At 43.6% G+C, this 16,830-nt stretch overlaps 1 protein-coding gene across 1 annotated transcript; it reads left to right on the forward strand.

Annotated features, from left to right (window-relative positions):
• Window positions 1–7,481: 7,481 nt before the first annotated feature.
• On the forward strand, window positions 7,482–10,361 carry LOC123095959 (uncharacterized). The gene is made up of 3 exons (XM_044517526.1): window positions 7,482–7,706; window positions 9,751–9,949; window positions 10,048–10,361. Exons 2-3 carry the CDS (start codon window positions 9,758–9,760, stop codon window positions 10,144–10,146), a joined length of 291 nt encoding a protein of 96 aa, XP_044373461.1. The 5' UTR covers window positions 7,482–7,706; window positions 9,751–9,757; the 3' UTR covers window positions 10,147–10,361.
• Window positions 10,362–16,830: the final 6,469 nt, after the last annotated feature.

The raw sequence follows: 16,830 nt of genomic DNA on the forward strand, positions 1-16,830 counted from the left end.
AAAGTATGACATGCTGGTAAGCAGTATGACTATTATCGCCCACAACTCTTTGTGTTCTACTCGTGCATATAACATCTACGCATAGACCTGGCTCGGATGCCACTGTTGGGGAACGCAGTAATTTCAAAAAAAAAATCCTATGATCACGCAAGATCTATCTAGGAGATGCATAGCAACGAGAGGGGAGAGTGTGTCCACGTACCCTCGTAGACCGAAAGCGGAAGCGTTTAGTAACGCGGTTGATGTAGTCGAACGTCTTCGTGATCCAACCGATCCAAGTACCGAACGTACGGCACCTCCGCGATCAGCACACGTTCAGCTTGGTAACGTCCCTCAAACTCTTGATCCAGTTGAGGCCGAGGGATAGTTCCTCAACACGACGGCGTGGTGGCGGTGATGATGAAGTTACCGGCGTAGGGCTTCGCCTAAGCACTACGACAATATGACCGAGGTGTGTAACTGTGGAGGGGGGCACCGCACACGGCTAAAAGATCAACTTGTGTGTTCCAGGGTGGCCCCTTGCCCCCATATATAAAGGAGGGAGAGGGAGAGGCAGCCGGCCCCAGGGGGCGCGCCAAGGTGTGGAGTCCTACTAGGATTCCACCTCCCACAAGGAGTAGGAAAGGGGGAAGGGAGAAGGAGAAGGAAAGGGGGGCCCGGCCCCCTTATCCTAGTCCTAATCGGCCTCCTGCCCAAGGGGGGCGTACCAGCCCCTTGTGGGCTGGTGTGCTTCCCTCTTATGGCCCATAAGGCCCATAACTTCTTCCGGGGGGTTCCGGTAACCTCCCGGTACTCCAGAAAATACCCGAACTTCTCCGGAACCATTCCGATGTCCGAATATAGCCTTCCAATATATCAATCTTTATGTCTCGACCATTTCGAGACTCCTCGTCATGTCCATGATCTCATCTGGGACTCCGAACAAACTTCGGTTCATCAAATCACATAACTCACAATACAAATCGTCATCGAACGTTAAGCGTGCGGACCCTACGGGTTCGAGGACTATGTAGACATGACCGAGACACATCTCCGGTCAATAACCAATAGCGGAACCTGGATGCTCATATTGGCTCCTACATATTCTACGAAGATCTTTATCGGTCAAATCGCATAACAACATATCTTGTTCCCTTTGTCATCGGTATGCTACTTGCCCGAGATTCGATCGTCGGTATCATCATACCTAGTTCAATCTCGTTACCGGCAAGTCTCTTTTTACTCATTCCGTAATACTTCACCCCGCAACTAACTCATTAGTCACATTGCTTGCAAGGCTTATAGTGATGAGCATTACCGAGAGGGCCCAGAGACACCTCTCCGAAACACGGAGTGAAAAATCCTAATCTCGATCTATGCCAACCCAACAAATACCTTTGGAGACACCTGTAGAGCATCTTTATAATCACCCATTTACGTTGTGACGTTTGATAGAACACAAAGTGTTCCTCCCGTCTTCGGGAGTTGCATAATCTCATAGTCCGAGGAACATGTATAAGTCATGAAGAAAGCAGTAGCAATGAAACCATAACGATCATAATGCTAAGCTAACGAATGGGTCTTGTCCATCACATCATTCTCCTAATGATATGATCCCGTTCATCAAATGACAACACATGTCTATGGTTTAGGAAACATAACCATCTTTGATAAACGAGCTAGTGAAGTAGAGGCATACTAGGGACACTTATGTTTTGCCTATGTATTCACACATGTACTAAGTTTCCGGTTAATACAATTTAGCACGAATAATAAACATTTATCATGAAATAAGAAAATAGATAATAACTTTATTATTGCCTCTAGGGCATATTTCCTTCAACGCGTATCACCAGTGTCCTTGAGGGAGCTTAATGGTAGAGAGCTCGGCTATGAAGCTATCAACAAAGGAACGGCTTAAATGTGAGCTCTGGAGAACTCCTTCATGAATTTCATTCCGTCAAGGTGTCCATACCGCCCAAAGTGTAACCACTAGCTTAATCAAACTTGCATATGGTAAGGTTTCAATCATAGGAAAAATCCACTTTGTTAGCACTTGCCTCCCTTGTTACTTGAAGATGTTATGCAAGTTCCTCATGCACCAAAGCCCAAACACATCGCGTCATGGAGCATTGCAGGAGAGAATGTCGCCAGGAATCCTATGCACCACACAGTTGACAGTTCTCATCAACACACACATTCGTCCTATGATGCACATCTTATGTGGGGATAGAGTGCTTCGTGACTTGCGAGCCTCCATAAGAAGTAAAGATTCTTTTTCCCCACACATCAACAATATGTCGTTGGTGATAGTTCTTATGTTTCCATGCGGCCTATTAGACACACAGCTCATCAACTCCAATGGCTAGCAGAAGGTCATGTGTTCGATGGCGCTTCCTATTCGGCGCGTCGGGCGCCGCCGAGCACCCACCACGCGCATTGGTTGTCATATGGGCCGGCCCATTTTACATTTTTTTTCCTTCTTTTTGTCTTTTTTGTTTTTGGTTTTGTTTTCTGTTTTGTTTTTATTTTCTCTTTTTTTCTTTAATTTTCCACCTTTTGTTTGCGAATTTTCTTTTCAAATTCACAAACAGGTATTGTTCAAAAATGTTCACCAACGTAAAAAATGTTGACCAATTAAAAAAATACTTATCGAATTCAATTTTTGTTCATCGGGATTTAGAAAATGTTCATCAAAGTTCAAATTTTGTGCATTGAACTAAAAAAATGTTCATCAAATTCGAGATTTGTTCACCATTTTAAAAAAATATTCACAAAATACGAAAAAAATTCATCCATTTCTGAAAAAAAATGTTCTTGAATACAAATTTTGTTCATCAACTTCAAAAAATGTTCATAGAATTCAAAATTTGTTCATCAACTACCAAAAAATGTTCATCATTATTAAGAAATGTTCATAGAAATGCTCATTAAAATTTAAAACTTTTCCGTTCATTTGAATTCTTGCACATCTTTTGAATTCAAGAACTTTTGTTTCTCCACTAGCACATATGCCCGTGTGTTGCAACAATATAGATATTTTTCTTGTGGGAAGCAACAGAAAAGATAATTGATGTGTTATTAGAAAAAGGGTTCCCACAATGGAAGGCGACAGAGGAAGGAGTTATGGTCTTCTCGTTGAACATGTGTTGACACGTGAAATCTTGATAGTGGTGGGATTGATAGGCGTGGTGACGAGCACCCAAATCATGCTTTTTTTCCTCCGCGTCCGCCTCCATCTCGGGGTTGTGCCTGCCTCCTCATTTGTTGGCTGCGGGCGACCTTGGGGGCACGGTTGCTTCGACCACTCTATCCTATGATTGCGTAACCGGGCGGATTATTAATTGCAGTGCATAAACCCATTTCATTAGCATAATCAGGCATGACTGTCCCTTCTTTTTGATGGTTTATTCTCTTTGATTATTTTAGTGCTCAAGTGCCCATAATTTTGCTCTAACTAAAACCAAACAACATATTTTCTTTTATTAGCACGTGCCCACAATTTGTTTCATTTATGGTCAATGAGCATAGAATGAACGCGCGCCGCTAACCAATGGCCAATGCAAATATTTAAGAAAATACTATAGTGTCACATCAGATTTTTTTTCATTTTTTGGAACATTCAAGAAATATTAATTGGTGAATATTATTCGAAACATGAACATTTTTTTAAATCCTGAACAATTTTCAAAAATGCATTTTTTTTAAATTCCGGAAAACCATGAACAAAATTAGAAACATGAATATATTTTTTTTTAATTCACAAACAATATTTGGAAAACATATTAATTTTACAAAAAGACAAATATTTTTGAAATTTTGTTCTTTTTAAAGGGAGCATTAAAAAACAATTAGAATTTTTTTTACACACAAATATTTTTTTGATTTGTGAACATTTCACAAAAACAAGCATGTTTTAATATATGGAACATTTTATCAAATGTAATTTTTTATATAGAAAATTTCGAAAAAGAAAAAAACACAAATATTTTTTTTAAATGAGAACATTTTTTGAATTTTGAGAAAATTTTGAAACGGGAATTTTCTAAAAATTCGAACATTATTCAAAACAGGAACATAATTTTGGAATTCTGACCATTTTTTTAGTATTTGAACAAAATTAAAATTTAGAATATTTTTCTAAATTTGTACTTCACAGAAAAAATAAAACATAAAAAATGAAAATAAATATAAAAGAGAAAGAGAAAGGAACAGAAAAAGAAAAATAGAAATAAAACAAAGAAAAAAGTGAAAATGGGCCGACCCAGTCTTACGAACCCTGTGGGAAGCTTCAATTATTGATTGCTCTGTGCGACAAATAAGGTCTTGCCAACTGCCTGGGCAATAATAAGTGGGCTGGCCTTGTTGGGCCGGAGCGCGCGGCCTAGTTACGAAATTCTGGAAAAAACTTTTATCTTTGGGAAACGCTGCTTATCAGCCGGCCGATTATCACGCCCGCGTCCGCTTCCTCAATTGTGTGCCACGCGTCCTCTATGGCCCCACCACCGCGTCTTTTACAACATCGCGTACCTTATTCCCATCTCTCTCAATACTTTCGTCCCCGGTCTGCACCACAAGAGACGCTCGCCACACACCAATGCTCGTTGCCGGCTTGCTTCGGCAGCCATCGTTCGCCGACGAGGCCGACCTTCGCCGCCTCACTTGTCGTGCCTGAGCAGCTGGCTGCTCCGCCGTTCCCCTGCATCTAGATCGGGCGAGCCACCGCCCAACGTCGGTGACTGAGATCTGCAGGGCCTGGTAGTCGTTCCAGCGGCACGTGGCGCCGCGCATAGCCTCTCCATTGCCGCCGTCGGTGACGGGGCGCCCTTCCCGCTGGATCTGTCCCAGCCTTGCGCGTCATGTTTTCGAAACAAAGATCTTGTTGCAATAGTCAACGGTTTCTGAAACAAAGCTTTTGTTGCAAAGAAGGATCATATGCAAAGATGCTTTGCAACGTCACCAATGTTTGTGAAACAGATCTATCGTTGCAATAATCACCGATGTGTTTTTGAAACAAAGTTCTTGTTGCAATAGTCACTGTTGTTTCTTAAACAAGACTCTTGTTGCAAAGAGGGATCCTAAGCTGAGCAACCTAGATCGGACGACTCGCGAAGCGGCGGATCTTTTAAAAAGATCCGTCGGCCGACGCGTAGCAAGCCCCTCTTTTTCTTTTCTAGCGGATAGATGCACAAATATTTAGTACCACCTCGCATAGAGAAAAAAATATCTTTTCGACGGTGAACGGATGAAAATTTTGAAGAAACGCACCTTACTTTATTAGTAGTAGGTATAGATATAGATTTTTTTTCTTTTGTTTTTTTATATTGTTTCCGTTTTCACTCTACATTTTCGTATATGTCAAAAATAATTTTTAATAAGTGATCAACATTTTGTGTATACACGTTCAACATTGTCCGAACGCTTATTCAATATTTTTTAAATGCTTAATCAACATTTTAATACTTATTTCAACATTTTTTAATTACTCGTTCAACATTTTTCAAATACATGTTCAACATTTTTATATACATGATCAAGTCTTTTTTAAATACTCAACATTTTCTCAAATATTTGTTCAACATTTTTGAAATAGTCATCGAACATTTTGTCAAATACTTGTTCAACACTTGTATATACATGATCAATATTTTTCAAATATTTATTCAAATACTTGTTCAATATTTTTTAAATAATTGTTCAACATTTTATAAATACTTATTCAACATGTTTCAACTAGTTGTTCAACATCTTTCAAATGTTTTTGAAGAGTGTGAAAAAAGAAAGCAAAAAACAAAAACCAGAAAGTATGGGAAAAAAGAAGCAGAAAACAGGCTGGTGTTTCCCGCGAGTGTGGGCCGGCCCAACTGGCGTTCCCTTCAGTGACGGGTCGTTTATGTCTTGCTTAATGTGAGAAACTAGACAATTCCCCTCGCGTTACTGCGGGAATTGTTGGCAATATGTTTAGATGATACTTGCTTTTGTGAACGTGAATATTCCATTTAATAATATGAGCATGAAAATAAAAATATACGAGATTTATTATACTTGATTAGTTTATTGTTGCAAAATAGATTTGGAACATAAGTAGCATAATGTGAGTTTAAAATTCCTTGGAGTTGTCCACACGGGCATCTTCTTCATTGAAGAAAAATTGGACATGAGTAGTGAGGATGACTCTCTCCCCGCGTGTTACTATGATAACTTTCTTAAAAAAATGAATAAGTAGTTGCTAAATATAATGAAAAGAAAGTAGAAGCTTGAAAATCAATAAGAGAAAGTGTCTAAAAATAGAATAAAAACTTTTTAATTACAATTAGAAATGTCATTTCGAGCAAAAATGTGAATAATCACTAACATGAAAATATGATGTGGCAGCGTTACATGCATAGACTAATGCAAAAATAATTATAATTCATAAGTTAAATGCATGACTCGCTTATGTGGCAGATTTTGCATGGCTTAATGGGAGAGACTTAAATGCATTGCTTAGTGAGATGTTGAGGTGGACACTTTGCATGTTGAGAGAATTGGGGCCAACTTCTTAGGAATTTAAGATATGGGCGTGGTGTTCCGGGAAAGAAAAAATATTAAGGGAGAAGTGGGAATCGAACCTGCACCGCATGGTAACAAAAATCAGCAGGAAAATGACCACTGGACCTGAACCACTTGGTTGTCTAGATTCCGCAAACAAACCTATTGAATTCTTCTTTTAGTACAACATTAAAATAATTTCTGTACCTCTATAAATCATTGCAAAAAAATGTAAAATTAAAAAAACATAAATTTGCAGTAAAAAAGTTCACCAGCACGGAAAAGAGTTTAAAGTTTGAAAATGTTCATTGAATTAAAAAAATGATCAGATTTTGAACAAAATTAACAGGTTTTGAAAAAATTCACAAACTTAACAGAAAATCATGAATTTTAAAAAAGTTCAGCGAATTTGAAATATAGTTCAAATACTTTAAAAAAGTTTATCAATTTTAAAGATGTTCTTGGGATTTCGAAAAAGTTCATCATCTTTAGAAAAATCGTCAATTTTGGAAAAAGTTCGTGAAAAATGGAATATGTACATTGATTTTCTTTATCAAATTTGGAAAAAGTGCATGCATTTTTGAATCTTAAAAATAAAAAGAAAAAAATCCGTATACAAACTTCTAAAAAATCAACCAATGAACGGCGAATAGTAGAAAGTATAAAAAGAAGTAAAGAGGAAAGTAGTCACACTCGTTGAGGTATCCTACTAGTGGTTACACCGTTTCGAACTAAAGATGAGGAAAGAGAAAAAAAATAGAGAACGATGGACCGAGCGCAAGGGATTGCCATAGGGTGCCGCAAAAGGGGGCTCCCGTGTTCGATTCCTCCTCCCGAGGGCATTTTTTATAGGAATTTTCACTGCTTATATCTCTCTCTGCTGGGCCGGCCCAGTCGAGGGGCGGCATAGGGGGGCTCCCCGTATGGTCCAGAAGGCCTAAATCCTTCGGGAATCCTGTGGGCATCCGTCCCGTGTTTTCCCGTGTGCGCCCCCGGTGATTTTCCCTTTCCTTTCCGGTCCTCCAAGAAAGAAAAGAAAAGAAGGCCAGGGAGGATAGGTTTCCCTTCCCCCTTCCTCCAAGAAAAAAAGCCGAAAGCCAAATCTCCTGCAACTTCTTCCTCCTCTCCCCCTCTCCGTCGGTCTCAGGCAGCCGCGCCTCCGCCCTTCCGCCGACGATCCTCGGAGCTCAACCAAGGTAAAAATCAATACTCGATCCATTCCTATCTGTGACAAAGTCCGCTGTCAGACGGGATGTGAGTCAGTAGTCTGTCTATACGGTAATACCACGGTGCGTCGGGCCGTCGACGCAATCGCAGTGGCAGAACTTTTCTTGTGGGTACCCTGCGGCCTGCGGAATCGCTTGGCTCTCTTGGTGTAAACGCAAGAGCGGAGTTCTCTCGCTGGCGTATACCGAAAACGCGAGGAGGGAGAGCGCGCGCGAGTTGCTCGTCGAAATGCCCGTGTGATGCTGCTTCGTGCGTTACTAAACATTTTATTCGAGATTCCTCTACTTTGGTCTTGCGCCCCCGTTGTATTGACCCGAATTGTACCAGCGAAATTTCTGAATCTGTAGAGTTCTACGCGTGCATTCTAATTCAGCCATGTGCCGTATTTTCATGTAATTGGTGATTTGTTGTTTTTCTGTTCTCCCACCTTGAATTTTGTTGTCCAGCCTTGGCCATGCTGGTTTGTTTGCCCCCTCTCTTTCTCTTCAAAGCAATTTAAGTGACAGCTGATGTCAAATTATTAGTTATTTTGTTCATGGATCTGGAATCAATACACAGTGCATTGCTTTGTCGCTTGTTCTGGGATATTGCTCGGCTCCCTGCTTGATATATCGTTTACACGATTTGGCTAAAGCATTGTAGTACTTAACCTTCTGTTCAGCTGGAACTGGAAAACCTGGTTACTTTACAATTAACTGCATTAACACCATTGTAACATGATGTTTCTCCAAGTGTACTTGCTATTTGATGCATCTTAAGATGCCAACAATTTTTCTGTATAGAACAGGATATTGCGCTGTTCTTACTTACTCCCTTCGTCCGGAAATACTTGTCATCAAAATGAATAAAAGGAGATGTATCTAGACGTATTTTAGTTCTAGATACAACCCTTTTTATCCATTTTGATGACAAGTATTTTCGGACGGAGGGAGTATATTTTACGCATTGTTTTAGTTCTTTAACCTTAACTATGCTATAATTTTTTTACCTTCAATCTTATATAGTAGGAGTACTTACCCCTGGTTTCATATATCAGTCTTGCGTTACAGATTTGTCCCTGTTCCGTATGAATCCCACCTCAAGTAGATTACTATTATCGCCTGTTTTGTTGTGGCACTCTCTTCAATCTCAAGTTTTAAGAGTTTTTTTAGACAAACATGAAGGAGCTCCCGGCTCCATTTTAGAATGAAACCAAGTCATACATGCAGCTAAAGCTGTTCAAAATGAAATGTAACTGCTGAATGCTAAAAGATTAAGTCAAGCTATGAAAGCACCAACCGTAGAATAGGCAACCCGCAGCCAGGGTTTACAAACTTAAGAGTTTATAAGCCTTTCCATAGTCAGAGTATTCCCTGCAAGTAGATTAATGCCCGTTTTAGTTTACGCTTGTAGCAGATGACATACTTTCTTTACTCTATGAACATTTATGATTTATGTCCCTTCCCTGATTGAATGTGTATAGTAGCTGCTATGATGCAGAAGTGAGCCTTGAGATTAATACTACCCTGAACACTTCTTTGCTGCACTCTCTTCAATCTTTAATTAAGCCTGTCTAGAGTGGTCTTCTTTCTTCAAGTAGATTAGTGATCGTTGCTGTATGCCTGTGGTAGTTAAATAATAAATTCCAGATGGCATATGTTCTTTATCTTATAAACATCTGTGTCCCTTCCCTGATAAATTCTGTAGATTAGCTGCAAGGATGCAGGAGTTGACTTTTAGATCCATATTACCTTGATCTCCTCTTTGGAATATGTATGTCAAACTTTTCCCCTTTGGTTTCTCTCAGTATTGACATTGACTCCAGCAATACACAACCTGGAGGTTCTCCGCCACCTGTTTCAGTTCTTGTAGCAGATGACATACGTTCTTTACTCTATGATCATTTGTGTTCCTTCCCTGATTGAAACATTTAGAGTAGCTGCAATGATGCAGAAGTTAGCTTTGAGATTAATATTACCCTGATCGCTTCTTTCGGGTGTGCCTACCAACCTTTTCACCCTTGGTTTGTTTCAGCATTGACATGGATTCCGGTAATACGCAGACAGACGGTTCTCAGCCAGCTGCTCCTAAGAACCCTGCCATGACGTCGTGCCGGAAGAAGAAAACTGATGATGATGTTACCTTCCTTGAAGACGTGAAAGAACACATCGACGAGTTCATCCACGCGTCCATGGATGAGCACAAGACCTGCTTCAAGAAGACCATTCAGAAGGTATCTGTGCTGACACTGAAACCCGAAACTTCTGTCCTTCTGCCTTTTAAAACTTTGGTGTGTTCATGATCAAGCTACTTGCTCTTTGTGTTGGTCAGATGTTTGGGATGTCGAAGGTTGTCGCGGAGCGGTCCGCTGCAGCAAAGGAAGCTGAAGTCGAAAGCGCTTTGCCCCTTCAGACCAGTGTGTCCCAGTAGAAGAATGCGCTGGTGGCGGGCCCTTGTTGCTTTCTGGTGGCCTTGTTCTTGTATCAGGTGTTTTTTCATTTGTTTCAACTGGTGACTATAATTTCGTGTAAGAAACCTCGAGACTGGATCACTGGCAGGCCTTGCTATACAAGGCCCACGGTATAGAGTTCCAGAGTATAGCCCAATAAGAGCAACGGAAACGCAACAAGTATTGGCATTTCCTAGGCGCCCGTTTCTTCTGTTGCCGCAAATGGGCGCATACCCCCGCGCCGAGCTGGGCCGGCCCGTTTCCTTCTGTTAAAAAACTGCAGAAAAAATCTTATTTCGAATGTGAGGGCTCGAACTCGGGATCTCTCCATTGAAAGGGATCTCTCCATTGAAACAGCAGAGAACTAACCAACAGACAACCGTACAGATTGTGTCCATTTACTTATTTTCGTTCTTTTATTTACGTAGGTCGCGAGAGCCCACCAAACCAGCTTTCACTGCTCGCTGATTTCTGGGCGTTTTTTTTCTTTTTTTTTTGGTTCCTATTTTCTTTTTCTTTTCTCATTTTTCTTTTTTATTTTCTTAAAAATACGAATTTTTTAAAATTCGTGAAATTTTTAAAATTGAATGAACTTATATCAAATCGATGAAGTTTTTAAAAAATTTGATGAAAATTTTCAAATTCCATGATTTTTTTAAAACGTGAACAATTATTGAGAACATGAACAAAAATTTATATACGACGAGCGATTTTCAAATATACACTGAACATTTTTTCGGTGTATGATGAACAATTTTTAACTACACAGCGAACATTTTTGTGATATACATTGAAATAATTTAAAACATATTTATACATTTTTTTATATAAGATGAACAAATTTTATACATTGAACATTTTTGTAATATAATCTGAACAATTTTGTGATATGCGCTGAAAAACCATTTAAATACCCATTGAACATTTCTTGATGTACACTGAACAATTTAAAATTGTGAACAAAATTTGAAAAATATGAGCACGTTTTGAAATCATGAACAAAAAAGAAAAATACATTATTTTAAAAAAAAATCCATGAACTTTTTTCAAATTTGGTGAACTGTTTTTGATTTCGATGAACTTTTTCTGGATTTCGAGGAACTTTTTTCAAATTTGATGAACTTTTTCAAATTTGATGAACTTTTTCCAACTTTGATGAAGTTTTTGTCAAATTCGATGAACTTTATTCAAATTCATTGAACTTTTTTTAAAATTCGAATGAACTTTTTTGATATCGATGAACTATTTTTCAAAATTGATGATTTTTTTTAAATTTGTGAACTTTTCTAAAATCAATGATTTTTTAGTTCGTTAACCTTTTCAATTCGTGATTTATTTTGAAATCTGTGAACTTTCAAATTTCTTCCAAAAAAAATTATGTTTTCCTAAATCTGTGCGCAATAAATAGCGCGCATTTAATTATTCTTAATTCATTCGCGCTGAAAATATCCATGATCAATTGTTTGCCCTAGTTGTTAGGTGACTGGAACAGGTACTGGACGTTGCGTGGTCGAATCCTCACAGGAGCAACCCTTTTTAGGGGATCCTTTTATGGTATAGTAAAGGCGTGTCGTGGGCCGGCCCAGCAGGCACGGCTGTGAGCGCCAGCTTCCTGAACCGGCGCTTAAGGCGCCGGTTAGGAGCTCCCACAAGTATTGCTCATGTGGTGGCCTGATTCGTGTGTACTTATTCTGAGATAAACTCGGTTGCTCGTCCAGTTCATCCAACAACTAATTCTGCTCCAACCCCTAAAAAAACTAATTCTTATCCAACCCTTAAAAAACTAATTCTGCTCTAGTGTTAAAAAAACTGATTCTGCTAAAAAAAGTACAATGAACTCATTTTGTTACAAATTGTAGACGGAGAGTTTTGCAATACAATAGATGTTGTATTGATGGGATGCTGGTGCACGTATATATAATTACAAGGAAAGGCATGTACCTCAACTATACAAGACTAGGAGGTGGGCCACAACTCCAATATACATGCAACACAAAATACAACCCAACACCCCCTCGCACTCGAAGCGTCGCCAGAGACACAGAGACTGGTCTGAAACTCTCCGAAGACGGAAGTAGGCAATCCCTTAGTCATCACATCAGCAAACTGTTGCGACATCGGCACGTGAAGAATCCGAACATGGCCAAGGGCAACCTGCTCGCGCACGAAGTGAATATCGAGCTCAATATGCTTCGTACGTCGATGGTGCACCGGGTTGGCGGAAAGGTAGACCGCGCTGACGTACTCGCAGTAGACAAGAGTGGCATTATGAACATCACAAAGCAACTCCTGGAGCAGCTGACGGAGCCAAGAGCACTCGGCCACGGCATTAGCCACAACACGATACTCTGCCTCGGCGCTAGAGCGGGAGATCGTGGGCTGCCGCTTCGATGACCAAGAGATCAACGAGGGCCCAAGGTAGACGTAGTAGCCTGACGTGGAGCGTCGAGTGTCGGGGCAGCCAACTCAGTCGGCATACGAGTAGGCCACGAGGTCGGTGGAGGCGGAGGTCGTCAGGGTGAGTCCCAAAGACATGGTGCCGCGTATATAACGGAGAATACGCTTCACCAAGGTCCAGTGGGAGTCAAGCGGAGCGTGCATGTGGAGGCACACCTGCTGAACAGCGTACTGCAGGTCGGGACGAGTCAGCGTCAGGTACTGTAAAGCACCAACAATGGAGCGATAAAACGCTCTATCGGACGCGAGAGACCCCTACAGAGCAGAGACCTTCGCCTTCGTGTCGACGGGGGTGGGCGCCGGCTTGCAATTAAGCATACTGGCACGCTCCAGGAGCTCGTGGGCGTACTTCTGCTGATGCAGAAAGAAGCTGTCAGTCCAGCGGACCACCTCGATGCCGAGGAAGTAGTGCATGGGGCCCCAAATCCTTGATGGTGAACTCATCACAAAGACAAGAAGTCAGCCGCTGAAGGAGATCGGGGGCGGGCGTCGTGAGGATGATGTCGTCGACGGAGAGCAGCAGATATGCAGTGTCAGCTCCCTGATGATACACGAAGAGTGAGGCATCGAAGCGAGTGGACCGAAATCCCAGAGGCTGCAGGAAGGCTGCGATACGCCGGTACCAAGCCCGAGGCGCCTGCTTCAACCCGTAAAGAGAACGGGAGAGCAAGCACACAAAGTCTGGGTGCTCGGCGTCGACGAAGCCAGTGGACTGCTTAGAGTACACCTACTCAGCAAGATGGCCGTGCAAGAAGGCGTTGGAGACATCCAACTGGTGCACAGGCCAGGCGCGCGAGACCGCCAACTGGAGCATGGCGCGCATTGTGCCCGGTTTAACAACCGGGGCGAAGGTATCGGTGAAATCCATGCCCGCGCGCTGCCAAAATCCACGAACCACCCACCAAGCCTTGTAGCGCTCGAGAGAACCGTCCGGGCGAGTCTTGTGGCGAAACACCCACTTACCAGTGATGATATTGGCACGAGGGGGTCGCGGAACAAGCTGCCACGTGCGGTAGTGCTGTAGGGCATCGAACTCATCCTGCATCGCAGCTAGCCAATGGGGATCCCGAAGGGCAGCGCGAGTGGAGGTGGGGACGAGTGATGGTGTCGACGTCAAGGCGATGCACACATACTCGTCGAAGGAGTAGCGCATGCTCGGCCGAAGCACTCCTGCTCGGGCACGGGTAGTCACGCCAAGAGGCGGGGTAGCAGGGCCAGCGATAGCGGACGGGCCGCAGCAGCGGCAGGGGCCGCGGCCACGACAGGGGCGGCGGCGGCACCCGCGGCGGCGACAGGGGCCCCGGCGGCGGCGAGGGCACCCGCGGTGGCGACAGGGGCCGCGACCACGACAGGGGCGGCGGCGGCGGCGGGGGCACCCGCGACAGCGTCAGGGGCCGCGACGCCGGTGACGGGGGCCGCGGCAGCAGCGGCGCCAGCCGAGCCGTCGGCTGAGGGGGCGACGGGCGAGGAGGATGTCGAGCCCGTCGCCGGGGCGGCGGCGCCAGCCGGGGTGGCTGGCGGAGTACCCACCGGCTCAACCTCGTAGGAGGGAGACGGGGATCCGGGGGCCCAGTCAGACTCGACCTCGGGGGAGGGAGTCGAAAAACCGGGCGGTGGCGGTAGAAGGCGCCGTGCCGGTGTGGCACCTTGGCTCAGAGAAACCGGAACGCCCCGTATTCTAGCCCAGAGATCGAGATGAAGTCTTCTGGAATACGACACTGCTTGACATAGAACAAATCATCTCTTATTACAAGGATAATGATACAAAGGCTGATGTTAGAAAGGAGCACATCAGCACGGTGACACTACGCCTACGATACCACACTTGCTCTATGCTAGCAGCGGAACAACTCTTAGCAGCGGAATACTTCTAGCAGTGGAACAACGACGAAGGTGGTGAATCTCCACTCCGCAGGGACTCTGGCTGGTACACAATCTAGCTCGCACGCACGGAAACCTCGACAAACAATCAATCAATCACGGCATCACCCGCAATCTGGCATGACATGCTAGGTCAGTACATTGAATGTACTTGCAAGCTCACAACAACCATAAGCATCAAGGCAAAAGAACAACATAGCATTAGCAGATTAATTAATTTAACAACTACTATGATGAAGCAACTAATAAGCATGATATGAAACTACTACCATACTGATAAACCAACATCTAAATCTCAACAACCATCTCACTCTTGGCTAACCGACCAAGTAATATACCATCTCGATCACCTCGTGATCAACCTGTTCACCTTGTGATCAAAACATCCACATGATCACCTCGTGACCACATCACAAATTGAATGATCATCCTCGAGATCATGCCAACATCATCATCAACATCCTGCCAAACTGTTACTGCTCACAATATATGAAATGTAAATCACCTATAAGTCATTCCGGCATGTGAGTGTTGATCGAACGGTGTGACCTAGTACAAACTTATGCCCATGACCGAGGACGCAACTATCGATAGATTAAACACGCACACTCTGCAGAGGTAGCGCACTTTACCCACACCACAGAACCCATGGCCTCGCACTCCCATCCGGGTGGACCAACGGCGTTCCGACAAAACCGACCTACTGCCATGACACTCTCCCGGCCACTCCGACCAACACCCCTTTTGGGTTCAGTCCTGGGTGGCCCCATGCCTACCAAAGGCATCAACGGCCACCTTCGTGGCAAAACAAAAACGGTCCCAAAATGGGACAAAAAGGGCCCTATCCAACTACGGGCACACAAGGTTATGTCTGCTTACCGGGCCAGGGTACCGCACGCCCATAACCTTCCCTCGTTGGAGGCACCGGCGAGAGGCACGACAATAGATCGTATTAGGGCCTTCCCATAAAAGGCAAATGTGGTTGCACTGGAAAAGCCCGGTTCGGTGGCACCTGACCACCTTAATGACAGAATTTATCCCCAAAAATATAAGAGTGATAACTGAATACTCCGATATCACCTATCAACCTGTAATCCAAGTCATAGCAATATCCAACAAATAACCCAAAGCATAACTGAAAGATCGAGGATGTCGCCTAGAGGGGGGTGAATAGGCGCTTTAAAATAATTACGGTTTAGGCTTGAACAAATGCGGAATAAACCTAGCGGTTAATTTGTCAAGCACAAAACCTACAACAACTAGGCTCACCTAAGTGCACCAACAACTTATGCTAAGCAAGGTAAACAACTATGAGATAGCAAGATATATGACAAGAAACAATATGGCTATCACAAAGTAAAGTGCATAAGTAAAGGGCTCGGGTAAGAGATAACCGAGGCACGCGGAGATGACGATGTATCCCGAAGTTCACACCCTTGCGGATGCTAATCTCCGTTTGGAGTGGTGTGGAGGCACAATGCTCCCGAAGAAGCCACTAGGGCCACCATAATCTCCTCACGCCCTCGCACAATGCAAGATGCTGTGATTCCACTAAGGGACCCTTGAGGGCGGTCACCGAACCCGTACAAATGTCAACCCTTGGGGGCGGTCACCGAACCCGTACACTTTGGCAACCCTTGGGGGCGGTCACCGGTACCCGTCAAATTGCTCGGGGCGATCTCCACAACCTAATTGGAGACCCCGACGCTTGCCCGGAGCTTTAGACCACAATGGTTGAGCTCCGAACACCACCAACCGTCTAGGGCGCCCAAGCACCCAAGAGGAACAAGCTCAAGGGCACCAAGCACCCAAGAGTAATAAGCTTCTCAACTTGTAACTTCCACGTATCACCGTGGATAACTCAAACCGATGCACCAAATGCAATGGCAAGGGCACACGGAGTGCCCAAGTCCTTCTCTCTCAAATCCCACCGAAGCAACTAATGCTAGTGAGGAAAATGAGAGGAAGAACAAGAAGGATAACACCAAGAACTCCAAGAACTAGATCCAAAGGGTTCCCCTCATAAAGAGGAGAAAGTGATTGGTGGAAATGTGGATCTAGATCTCCTCTCTCTTTTCCCTCAAAAAACTAGCAAGAATCCATGGAGAGATTTAGAGTTAGCAAGCTCGAAGAAGGTCAACAATGGGGGAAGAACACGAGCTCAAGAGATAAGGTTCATTGGGGAAGAAGACCCCCTTTTATAGGAGGGGGAAAATCCAACCATTATGCTCACAGCCCGCACAGAGCGGTACTACCGCTCCTACGAGCGGTACAACCGCTAGGGCGGCAGAAGCCCAATGAAACAACACTGCAAAGGGGCAACAGGG

The sequence above is a fragment of the Triticum aestivum genome, chromosome 4D, assembly GCF_018294505.1.
Source record: "Triticum aestivum cultivar Chinese Spring chromosome 4D, IWGSC CS RefSeq v2.1, whole genome shotgun sequence".
Lineage (NCBI taxonomy): Eukaryota > Viridiplantae > Streptophyta > Magnoliopsida > Poales > Poaceae > Triticum > Triticum aestivum.